General features: G+C 41.6%; 1 protein-coding gene across 1 annotated transcript in view; it reads left to right on the top strand.

Moving 5' to 3' along the window:
* The window catches only part of HHAT (hedgehog acyltransferase), a 378452-nt gene that overhangs the window by 55629 nt on the left and 310455 nt on the right, over nt 1-12368 (top strand). The window contains exon 4 of the mRNA XM_081223558.1: nt 9514-9627. Within this exon, the coding sequence (XP_081079684.1) occupies nt 9514-9627 (114 nt within the window). The remainder of the gene's footprint in view (nt 1-9513; nt 9628-12368) is intronic.

Here is a 12368-nt window from a genome sequence, read left to right on the forward strand (position 1 = left end):
AAGTATGTCCAGTGCAGAGTACCGGGAGGAAAAAGACGTGCAGTAGCTCCGAGTTTTTCCTGGATAACCAAGGGTAATGGGTGTGCTGCAGCTGAGACTTCTGTGGCCTTCGTAGGATCTGCTTCGTCTGTAGATGTAGACTTCAGAGATGATAGTAAATTACCTAAATGCCATCAATATGTGTAATAAAACAATGTTCCTGACCTACTCTTACTAGGAGACAAGTGGTGGGTCTAGGAGAAATGGCAATCCCTTAGAAGAGGGGCCTGCAAACCAGGGCCTTTGGACCAAATTTGGCCCTCCACCTGTTTTTGTGGTTACAGTTTTTTTGGAGCACAGCTGCTCCCATTTGTTTATGTCTTACTGTGACTGCCTTCGGGCTACACCATCAGAGTTGAATAGTTGCCACAGAGGCTCTGTAGCTCACAAAGCTGAAAATATTTACCATCTAGCCCTTTATTAAAGTTTGCTAGCCCTTATTTCAGTGTGATTATTTTGATAGCAATAAGCAGGATGGATTTCGAGGGTCGAGTTCAACTGTAGAGGCATTAACATTTTTTAACTTTAGACTTTGCAATTCACCAATCAATCCCTTTAGCTTTTATGATCACTTTAAACTCTAATTATATAAATGCCATTTGCAGCAACATGGATGGACCTAGAGGTTATCATACTAAGTGAAGTAAGTCAGACAAAGACAAATATCATATAATATCACTTATATGTGGAATCTAAAATATGACACAAAAGAACTTATCTACAAAACAGAAACAGACTCACAGACATAAAGAACAGACTTGTGGTTGCCAGAGAGGTGGGAGGGAAGGATGGACTGTGAGTTTGGGATTGGTAGATGCAAACTATTATATATAGAATGGGTAAACAATGAGGTCCTCCTGTATAGCACAGGAACTATATTCAGTATCCTGTGATAAACCATAATGGGAAAGAATATGAAAAATTATATATATATATATATACACACACACACACACATAGATATATGTATAACTGAGTCACTTTGCTATACGGCAGAAATTAACATTGTAAATCAACTATACTTCAATAAAATAAATTTAAAAAAATTCTAATTATACAAAGGAGGACTGACCAGCCTGAGGTCACATAAGGGTAGGTGACAGAACTGAGACTCAAGCCTGGCTCTCCTGAACGTGAGCACAGTCCAGTCTCTGCCACACACAGCACACCACTGGCTCCATCCAGCCACTTCGAGAATAAGGTCACTTTCCCTGCATTGTGATAGACACAAATTCGAGGTAAGAATAGTATCTCCGGGAAGCAGGCAGGCCTTCCTCTGAGGCCATCCATTACAATCACTTTCCTCTGTGTTCTTGCTGTCCTTTACTGGGAGGGATGTTAAAGCCCACGATCTCTTCGTCAGTGATGTTAATTCCCTCTGTTAACTCTGTGGGAATCTCCACCCGTGCTCCCTTCAAGGCCCCACAAGAGTGTAGAAATGAAGGTCAGATTTAACTCTATGGAGTCAGTGGAAGTAGCTGAACATTCCAGTTAGGCTGCAGCTCTTCCTGAACCCTGAGGAATTGAATTTTACGATTCTAAGGTCCTGAACCCTCCTTCTGGTGGGTACTGAGCCAAGACTGTCTGCACCCAGGAGATTTCTATCACGTTCTTTCAGTTCCTGATCGCGTTTATGGATGGTCATAAATTTGCTGGTCAGAGCAGATTTCATCATTAAGTAAATAGCCATTTTAGCCTTTGTATCGATCTTAACAAAACAATAATTCTTTCAAACAAACCGAAAGAACTACTGAATTTAAAAAATTCAGATGCAAAATCCTGCAGACTGACAGGATTAACTTTTCAGGGAGCACTTTATTTATTTTTATTTATTTTATTTTTTTATTTTTTATTTTTTTTTTTCTGTCCTCCGAATAAAAGGAAAAGGCAGAGTCCGTTTAAAGGGGCGTGGGCGGGCAAAGACTTTTGCTGGTTCCAGCCGGCGCGGAGAGGTTGGCCGTGGGGACGTGGGAGTTGCAGGGTACCGCCAGGTGTCATAACGCGGGGAGGTGACCGCCCGCGCAGCGGCGCCTCCACTTGGGTTGAGCTTCCGAGAGCGCGACCCAAGATGGGGAGATCTTTAAATTGGGCATTTCCCATAGTAGTCCTAAACCTAGCATTAACCCCTTCCCGCCCTCACCCCACACACCTCCAAATTCTTAGCAGTCTTTTAAGCGCTCGGTATTACCAGCCTAATTTTATGCGAAAAACCAGGACAAATTCGTCATTCTATTAACCTCTCCGTCCCCAAGACCCCAGAGGCAGCTTTCTATGGCCCTAAGACGTGGTCACTCGAAACCCACAGCCAGTGGCTCCTGTGCTCGGCTTTTTGCTCCGTAAACCCGGGAGGATGCCACCGGAGGACGCTGAAGGCAATGTCTCGGTGGCCGCCCGGCGCCGGTGAGACGGCCGCGCGAGGAGAGCCTCGCGTCCCCCTCCCCAGGCGAGCGGGTCGGCCCTGCACGGACACTTGGTCTCTCTCTCTCTCTCCAGGGAGCACTTTATGTAATAAGATATATCCCAAAGCCAATTTTTACCCCCTTATTTCCAGCCATTGCTGACGTTTGCCCCCAGGATGAAATTGGAATGTTAAAACAGCAGATTCCTCAAGTGTCTGTGCCCAAGGAGGTAAGCAGGCTCAGAGCAGCAAGAGGCCTTGTTGAAAGAGCTGAGTTCTCTGTGATGCTAGTAAAACTCCCTGTGGGCAGAGGGTTAGTTTAGGAAGACTTTTTTTTTTTTTGGCCTTAAAAACTCAAACTTGGAATGTAAAATGGTGTAGCCACTGTGGAAAACAGTTTGTGGGTTGCTCAGAACATTACACATAGATCGTGATATGACCCAACAGGACTACTCCTAGGTATAGACCTAAAAGAATTGAAAATGGGTATTTTAACAAACACTTGTACACAGATACTTATAGCATTAGTCACAGTAGACGAAAGGGGAAAACAGCTGAAATATCCATTAATGGATGAATAGATAAACAAAATGTGGTATATCCCTATAATGGGATATGATTCAGCCATAACAAAGAAAGACGTACTCGTACGTGTTACAATGTGGATCAACCTTAGCAACATTATGCTGAGTAAAAGAAGCCAAGTCACACATTGCAGGACTCCATTTATATGAAATACCCAGAGTAGCTAAATCCATAGAGATAGAAAGCAGATTCATGATTGTCAGAGCCTGGGGGAGGAGGGGTGACCAATTAATGGGTACAGAGCTTCCTTTTGGGGTGATGGAAATGTTTGGAACTAGATAGAGGTGGTAGTTACACAACCCTGGAAGTGTAGATGCCACTCAGTTGAATTTTTTTTTTTTTTTGCGGTACGTGGGCCTCTCACTGTTGTGGGCCTCTCCCGTTGCGGAGCACAGGCAGGCTCAGCGGCCATGGCTCACGGGCCCAGCTGCTCTGTGGCACGTGGGATCTTCCTGGACCGGGGCACGAGCCCATGTCCCCTGCATCGGCAGGTGGACTCTCAACCACTGCACCACCAGGGAAGCCCTACTGAGTTGAATTTAATGTGATTAATTCTATGCTATGTGAATTTACCTTAAACCAACAGCAGCAAAACAACAAATTCCCCCAAACTCAAGCTTTTTCAGAATCCCTAAGTTGTGGAGTTTCAGTTCTGTTAAATCCTGGCAAATAACCTTCTAATAATATGTGAGTTAAAGTTTCAGCTACTGGTAAGAGCAGTAATTTACTGGAAAGTAGGCAAGGTCTTGGGAGAGTCTGCGTTAAAAAACCAGTGGTGGACTTGGTGTAACTGATTTTGTGGGATGACTTTCTCAGCCTCCCTTGGGGTGTCTTGGTAGGTGCCTTGGGGTTGTACTTGTTACCGGGTGCTTTAACAGCATTTGAGTCCAGTGGCCTGGCCATATTAGCCATGGGATTGTTATCTTCAGCCAATGTTAATTCCACGTGGTCTGAGGAATGCAGGAAAAAAGCAGAGAAGGAGAGTTTTGGCCATCCCCCTGTGATAACACTGCAGGACTCCAGCTAAGAGGCCAGGACTGAAGGCGCTGTCATCTGGTGAGCTTCAGGGCTGGTGGGAATTCATGGCTAGAATGAGGAAAAATTTACTCAGTGGTGAGTTGGCAACATAAGATCTTCATTTGCCAGGAGTTTTTTCTTTTAACTTTCTGCCCTTGAAGTACTAGATGATTTTGAAAGAGATTTGAACTGCCAGATATGAGTACACATGTTAAAAAAAATCATTTGGCAACATTAGGAAATCATTTAAAATTCAAAATACTAAAAAGTAAACCTTCAGCACACCCATGTTCTTAACAGCATTATTCACAACAGCCAAGAAGTGGAAGCAACTCAAATGTCCATTGACAGATGAATGGATAAATAAAATGTGGGATATCCATACAGTGGTGGAATATTATTCAGCCTCAGAAAGGAGGGGAATTCTGCAGTATGCTGCAGCATGGATGAACTTTGAGGACATTGTGTCAATTGGAACAAGCCAGACACAAAAGGACAAATGCCGTATGATTCCACTTACATGAGGTACCCAGAGTAGTCACATCCATAGAGACAGAAGTAGAATGGTGGTTGTCAGGGGTGGGGGTGAGGTATGAACGGGGAGTTACTGTCTAATGGGTACAGAATTTCCGTTTTACAAAACAAAGAGCTCTGGAGGTGGATGGTGGTGATGGTTGTATAACAGCGTGAATGTACTTAATGCCACTAAGCTGCACACTTAAAAATGGTTAAGATGATAAATTGTATGTTACATATATTTTATTACATGAGACACAGACTCTGCAGCCTGAGGACCTGGGGCTTTAAAGTCGAGCTCTGTCATATATTAGCTGTGGGACCTTGGATGTGATATTTAACCTTTCTGAGGATAGTTTTCCTTTTCTTATCTCGCTATAGGCAGAATCATAGCACATAGTCAGACTGTATGCTGTAGTTTCTTCCCAGTCTGGGGAAGAGGCTGGATGACTGGGGAACTTGCTGGAACAGAACAGGCTGACAGTGTGGATGTGGAACTTGGAGGCCTGGGTTGGTGACATGGGAGTGTGAGGGGGGATCTCTTCCCCCTACCCCCCGAATGATAGGCACTCAGTCAGGACGCTGTCTGTAGGCTTGTGACTAGCTGTTCTCTTAGTATTTCTTTCCTTTAGTATTTTTTCCTTTAGGAAAAAAATAACTTTTTTTCCACCCTTTGAAAGCAATCTGCCCTTCATCTTACATACAGGAAGGCTCAGGGCCAGATAGTTAACTGACTTGTCCAAGTTTACACAGGGGGAGAAATGTGATGAGAACTTAGGTCACCTGATTTCACTTCCCCACCATTTTAAAGGCCTACTGATGGTTGGGTAATCATGATAGGAATTTGTGGTTAAGTCAAGGTTTTTGCTCTCAGGAACTTACTATTTTTTCCCTCTAGAGAGAAAATACATGAAATAGCGAGAATGAAAAGTGCTATACTAAATATGCTATAGTAAAATGTGCTATCGTAAAAGTGTTAGAATTGAGTTGTGAATTGACAGAGAAAGGGTTGCAGTGAGGGCCACCTGGAAGGGTGGAGAAGGCTTCACACTGGAGCTGACATGTCTGTGGATATGGGGCATTAAGGAGGCATCCCTGGGGTTGGAAACAATTTGGTCGGATAGTGGGGGGTGTGTATGTGTCTGGGAATGGTGGGGGAATCCAGGTAGAGCGTCAGCACGAGTAGAAACATCTTGGAAAAGGGCTTCCTCTTTGGTATCAGACAGGACTGGGTTTGAAACCCAGCTCTGCCGCCTCTAGTTTTGCCTGCTCTGACCTCCAGTTAACTCATCTGTAACATGGATTAAAAAAAAGGAAAGGTCTCAGTTGTATCTCTAGTATATGTACATGAATGACACCACTGTTACCTGTCTTGCTTTGCAGTGGTTTTCAGAGTCTAGGGAGTTAGTGTTGGTACCGTGACCTCCTCCAGGGTGAGGAATTCTGCACTTCCTCCCCCCCATACCTAGTGTAGAACTCTGCTCTCTATGGGAAAAGAGGCCCAGGTCCTTTTCCTTGTTAAGAGTAGGAGAAATAATGTTTCACCAGGAAGTTAGTCACTATTTAAGAGACCCAGAATCATCATATCCTTAGAGTTCTCTGTTCTTGCCTCATTGCACACTGAAAGCCTCAGAATGAATAACCATGCTTAACTCACTCAGTTTATTAAATTCTCACATTTAGGCGCTCAGAGCTTTCCATGGTGAGCAGGCTGATGGTTGCTCTGTTTGTGAATATTAGGTGGTCAGCTTTAGTGTGTCCCTGCCTGGGAATGGCATGGGGTGATGTGAGCTGTTAAGGATTCTCTGGGCTTATGAAAAATGTAGGGAATCATGATTGATGATGTCAGTCTCTACTACTTGAAATGTGGTCCCCAGGCCAGCAGCATGGCATCCCCTGAGAGCTTTGATGAAAGACAGAATCCCAGGCCCTATCCCAGACTTCTTGGATCAGAATCTACATTTTAGCAAAATCTGTAGTTGATTTGTGTGTCCACTGAGGTTTGAGAAGTGCTGATGTAGAAGATTGGATGTGAATCTTGGAGTTCAGGCTCCTCTTTCTCCACGGGGGAGCCTTCCTGGCTCTGTCCAGCTAGAATTTATCCCCGGTTTATATTTGACTTCCTTACAGAACCAAAGAAGAGGCTTCTAATTGACTAAGAATTACAGGATCGAGAAAGGAAATGGGGAGGGAACAGAACATGAAAAAGTTGTTCTTGATTTGAGACTTTAAGATTTACCTTGAAATGAGTGAGCTCAGGGTCTATAAGGCTTTTGCTTATGGAATCAGGCAAGTCAACATTTTTCTTCCCCAAATCAGTAACTGCTACTTATTGGCCATCTTCTATTCATTAATTCAACTTTTCTGTCTGGTTATTTCCTTTAGGTAAATATTTTAAATGGAGAAGAATAGACATAAGAAAAGTGTTTTTATTTCCTTTAAATGGCTCTTTTCTGAAATAATTAGTGATGAGAGACTATGTAGTTTGGTTGATGGGATTTTTTTTAAAAAATTATTTATTTAATTTACTTATATTTGGCTGCATTGGGTCTTCATTGCTGCGCACAGGCTTTCTCTAGTTGTGGCGAGCGGGGACTCTGCTTTGTTGAGGTGCATGGGCTTCTCATTGCGGTGGCTTCTCTTGTTGCAGAGCACAGGCTCTAGGCACGTGGGCTTCAGTAGTTTTGGCACACGGGCTCAGTAGTTGTGGCTCATGGGGTCTAGAGCGCAGGCTCAGTAGTTGTGGCACACAGGCTTAGTTGTTCCACGGCATGTGGGATCTTCCCGGACCAGGGCTCGAACCTGTGTCCCCTGCATTGGCAGGTGGATTCTTAACCACTGCACCACCAGGGAAGCCCTGTTGATGGGATTTTACCAGCACAGTGTTTTCAGTAGTTCTGGGCCTTAGGATGAAGCATGAAGGATTTTTGGTTTCTTGAATGTTATGAAATATTATTTCATTTTTCCCCCCTAGAAATTAAACTTGGAAAAGTTTTGAAACATAGGTATAAGTCTGAGGTGATGAATTCTAATGTAATTCTGAATGTTCAAAAACATTATTTATACTTAGAAAGCTAAAATGTTGGGATTTTTATTTTGAGGGGGGTAAAAAAATTCAATCTTGGTTTTTAGTGTCTGCATCCATGTTACAAAGTGGCATATTACTAGCATGGCCTCATCACATGACCTTTGTGCCTTTAATCAGTTGATTGACCCTCCACTAATTTGACATTTTTAAGATGAGGAAGTGAGCTCTGGAACAGGGATAAAGCCCGGTTAACGATTTGAGTTCTCTGCTCTGCTGCTGCCTGGGTGTGCAGCGTGGGCACATCCTGGGCTCTGATGTAGTCAGTCTTTGAATGGAAGGAATTGGACCAGATCTATGATTTTCATGGGATGGGGGCTCTATGAGCAGGTTGTGTGTGTATCAGGATCTTGGTTGTGGGGAAAACGTGCTGTTTGAGAAGCACAGTACTGCTGTCTTTCTTCATTTGGAAAATAGAAAAACTTTTTTTTTTTTTTTTTTAACAAGAGGCAACATGTAAAGTGTGATACAATCTTAGCTGGTTAACACAGGATGGAAAGCACATGGGACTAGCAGTTAGTGGCAAGTAACAATTTTTAGTGAGTACTGTGTGCCGGGTACGGTTTTAAAATTTTGATATGCATGTATTTTCAGTTAAACCTCACAAATTCCTAGAAAATCAGTCCTGTTATCATATGAGCAGACAGTGGAAAGGTGAAGTATCTCACTCAAGGTCATCACAGCCAGTATGTAGATAGATCTGGGATCCAAACCCAAGATGAATCGGCAGCCTTAGCTGCTACATTTGCTACCTTTACATCCATAGTCTGATACGAATCAAGATCACTTCAATCTATATTTTACCTTCTGAAAAAAAGAGTTTTGTAATATGTGTGACTTGTATGAAATTGCCCCTCACTCCTCAGGTGCAAAACAAAGAAAGAAAAAAAAAGAAAAAAATCCTATTTTCCTTTAAACCCAGTTAAAAATTTGACTCAAAGTTTCACTTGTAGAGACTGATGAGATGTTCAGTATCGATAGATCAATAGTCAGTGGGGGATTCCTTCATCACCCACACGATTTGGCTAGAAAATTCTGAGGGCCTCAAATCTGCATTCCATCCTGGTGGTGCCGAGATGCTCATGGGCCAAGCCCGCATTATCCGTTTGAGAGTGTCGAATCACTGTGCTTATTCCCTCCATGCTCAGCTTGGCTGCCATGATCTCCCCAGAGCTCCTGAGGCCGAGGCTTTTAGGTGTGAGCCCGCAGGTGTCCATGGGTCCAGTCTTGCCAGAGGTTTTTCACCTGCCCCTGTCAGGGAGCCATATAGACACAGAGCCTGGTACAGACGCAGACAAAGGGCACTGATGGACATAGCTTCCCAAGGTGAAGGGAAGTATATCTTTCATCTTTCCTTGTAATCTTATAGGGAATTAGTTAATTTCTTTATCAAATTATCCTCCTACCTGTAAGTGACAGCAAGATTTAACATGACTGACCTTACACAATTTTATTAGTGTCCAGCATACATTTCTCTTGCTGGTGAAAGCATCTGGGTGATGAAACTGAGATAACCTAAGTTGTTATTTGTACTATCTATGTGACGCTGGGTAAGTGAACTGAATTCTTTAAGTCTCTGTTTCATATTTTATAACGTGGGGTCAATAATCGTTTCTATCCCATAGAGGGTCCAGAGGTTGGGGGATCAGCTTTAACAAAGACACTCAGTGGGGGAATGGCAATGAAACCAGCTAAGCTGGAGGGGAGTGTATAAGTAGGTGCAGTGTGTGGTGGGGTAGATGCTGGAAATGTTGTGTAAATGCCGTTTTATAGCATTTGGTCTCACATTGGCCTTCTTCTTAACTGGAGTTTGTGTTCTGCCTCAAACACGTACCAAGATCCCTCTGATAAACTGCTGTTTTGGCCGATTTAGGACCCAACAGACTTTGAGTGGAGCTTCTGGATGGAGTGGGGCAAGCAGCGGCTGGTGTGGCTTCTCCTTGGCCACATGGGTGTGTCTCAAGTAGCCAACCTGCTGGCAAGGAAGGTACGGTTATGTGCATCATTTCCATTTAAGCTTCTTTCTCCTTTGCTTTTTGTGAAGAAAGAGACCTGAGCTAGGAAATCAGGAGACATGGATATTAGCCTTGGAAGACTGGAAAAGATGAGAAAGAATTGTTACTGGTCAATAAGATAAATTATCAGATAAAAAGATAAAAATAAAAGATAAAGATAAGATAAATTGTTAATGATGTTGATAAGATAAAAATTTCATACATGCTTATCCTGTGCTTACTTCCTCCAAGTCGTTTTTCAAACCAATGAATATGAAGGTTTTAGACAAAAACTAACTTCAAATGTTATTCTTTAAGACCATTCTTAATCAAATGATCTTATAAAAACCACCTGTTGAGAATCTATGTGATTTCAGTTCAGAAGAAAGAGAATGATTTCATTAAGAAGTGGGAATGATTTTCATGTCAAGTAATTTATGCTACAGTAGCTGTTGTAGATCAGAATTCTAGTATTTTGCTCTTTCCTTGGCCTGGTTTTGAGAACAAGAGATTCTTCCAAGCAGATGTTTGACAAGTGCTTTTTCAAGAGGCGGGATTGAGAACCTCTTTATATTGTAGCTAATACGGGGCCTGAGATAGTGCCAGGAGCATCTTTCTCTAGTGTAGGGGCCAGGCTTTGTCCAGCATCCTCTCATATATGCATCTTGCCTCTGTGGTTTCCTAATCTGAAAAAAAATGAGTCTGTGCTTGGAATTCTACCCAGTAAAAACAAAGCACAGCCAAAAATGGACTTGGAAGTCAACCCAGGAGAAATGTTTGATTCTTAGAGGTTCACGGAGGTGAAGTAACTGAAGGGACAGAAGAAGCAGGAGCCTCTGGGCTCAAGAGACCCGGACGTGAACTGAGAAAGCAGTGCCATGTGCTTAGAGATGTCATCGGACTTGGGCTATTTTTCAGCTCTTTCCTGAAAATCGGTACTTTCTGGGCCTGCTTCTCATCCTAGAATACAGAAAATCCCAGTAGCACACCAGCTTTCTTTGTTTTAAATATGATAATGATGACTTTTTTGTACTCAAGTTTCCATCTTCTAAAGTAGCAAAAAAATTAAAAATTTTAGATGCTGTCAGATCTGAATATATTTTAAAATTTCATACAACTTCCTTTTTTTCAGTTTTATTGAGATGTAATTGACATATGGCACTGTATAAGTAAGGTATACGGCATAATGACTTAACATACACCTATTGTGAAATGATTACCACAATAAGCTTAGTTAATATCCATTGTCTAATATAGATACAAAGAAAAAATGAGAAAAAAGAAAAGAATGTGTTTTCCTTGTCATGAGAACTTTTAGGATCTATTCTATTCTCTTAGTGGCTTTCAAATATACCATACAGCAGTGTTAACCATAGTCATCATGTTGTACATTATATTCTTAGTACTTATTTTTCTTATAACTGGAAGTTTGTGCCTTTTGATCACCTTCATTCAATTTTATATAACCTTCTGAGCAAACCTAATAATAAGTAATCCATTTTTTTGGTATTCTTAAACTAGTTATGAATATATCCACCTCAGCCTTCGTTAATGTGTTTCTTTTCTTCCACAAATTTGTTTGGTATTTGCTAAGACATCAATGTTTCTAGAAATTTAACATTTTTGTTTCTAACACAAAGTTTCTGTGCCCCTAGGTAAATGACTTACTGCCCTTAGGTCTTAGTTTTCCCATCTGTAAAATAAATAGCTTAATACTTGTGTTCTCTATCTCTGTGGGGGGGAAGATGAACTATTTTGAGGAGTATCTGTGAAATTCAGCCAGTCTCACTACTGCTGCTGTGGGAAAGGGTCAGCTCTCGTGGAGTGGAAGAGTGCTGGATGATGGATTAGGTCCTGGGCTTTCTCATTTGTTAGCTTTCTGACCTTAGAAAGGCTTTTCACCACTGAATCTTAATTTATCATTTTCTGTAAAGTAGGGATGTTGAGATAGTAGTATTCTTTTTCTTTTCCTCCTTTTAAAACATGGTGGGCTTCTCACTATTCACAATAGCCAAAACATGGAAGCAAACTGAATGTCCATCGACAGATGAATGGATAAAGAAGATGTGGCACATATATACTGTGGAATACTACTCAGCCATAAAAAATGAAATAGTGTCATTTGCAGCAACATGGATGGACCTAGAGATGATCATACTAAGTGAAGTAGGTCAGAAAGACAAATACCATATGCTGTCACTTACATGTGGAATCTAAAATATGACACAAATGAACTTATCTATGAAACAGAAACAGACTCACAGACATAGAGAACAGACTTGTGGTTGCCAAGGGGGAGAGGAGTGGGGGAGGGATGGATTGAGAGTTTGGGATTAGCAGATGCAAACTATTATATATAAATGGATAAACAACAAAGTCCTAACTATATTCAGTATCCTGTGATAAACCATAATGGAAAAGAATATGAAAAAGAATGTATATATATGTATAACTGAATCAATTTGCTGTACAGCAGGAATTAACACAACATTATAAATCAACTGTACTTCAATAAAATACATTTAAAAAATGGTGGGCTTCATTTGTTAGAAATTTCATTAAAAAGTAAGGATGAAACATGGAAAAAAAAAGGTAGGACAAAGAGGAAGCACCAAAGAAATGGCAGAAATAAATGCAAATATATCAGTAGTCACAATCAGTGTGAATGGACCCAATCCACCCCCCAGCCCCAGAAAAGGATTGTCAGACTGGATAAAAGTAAAACAGAAAAAAA

The sequence above is a fragment of the Mesoplodon bidens genome (genome assembly GCF_964165515.1).
Source record: "Mesoplodon bidens genome assembly, chromosome: 2".
NCBI classification, from domain to species: Eukaryota; Metazoa; Chordata; class Mammalia; order Artiodactyla; family Ziphiidae; genus Mesoplodon; species Mesoplodon bidens.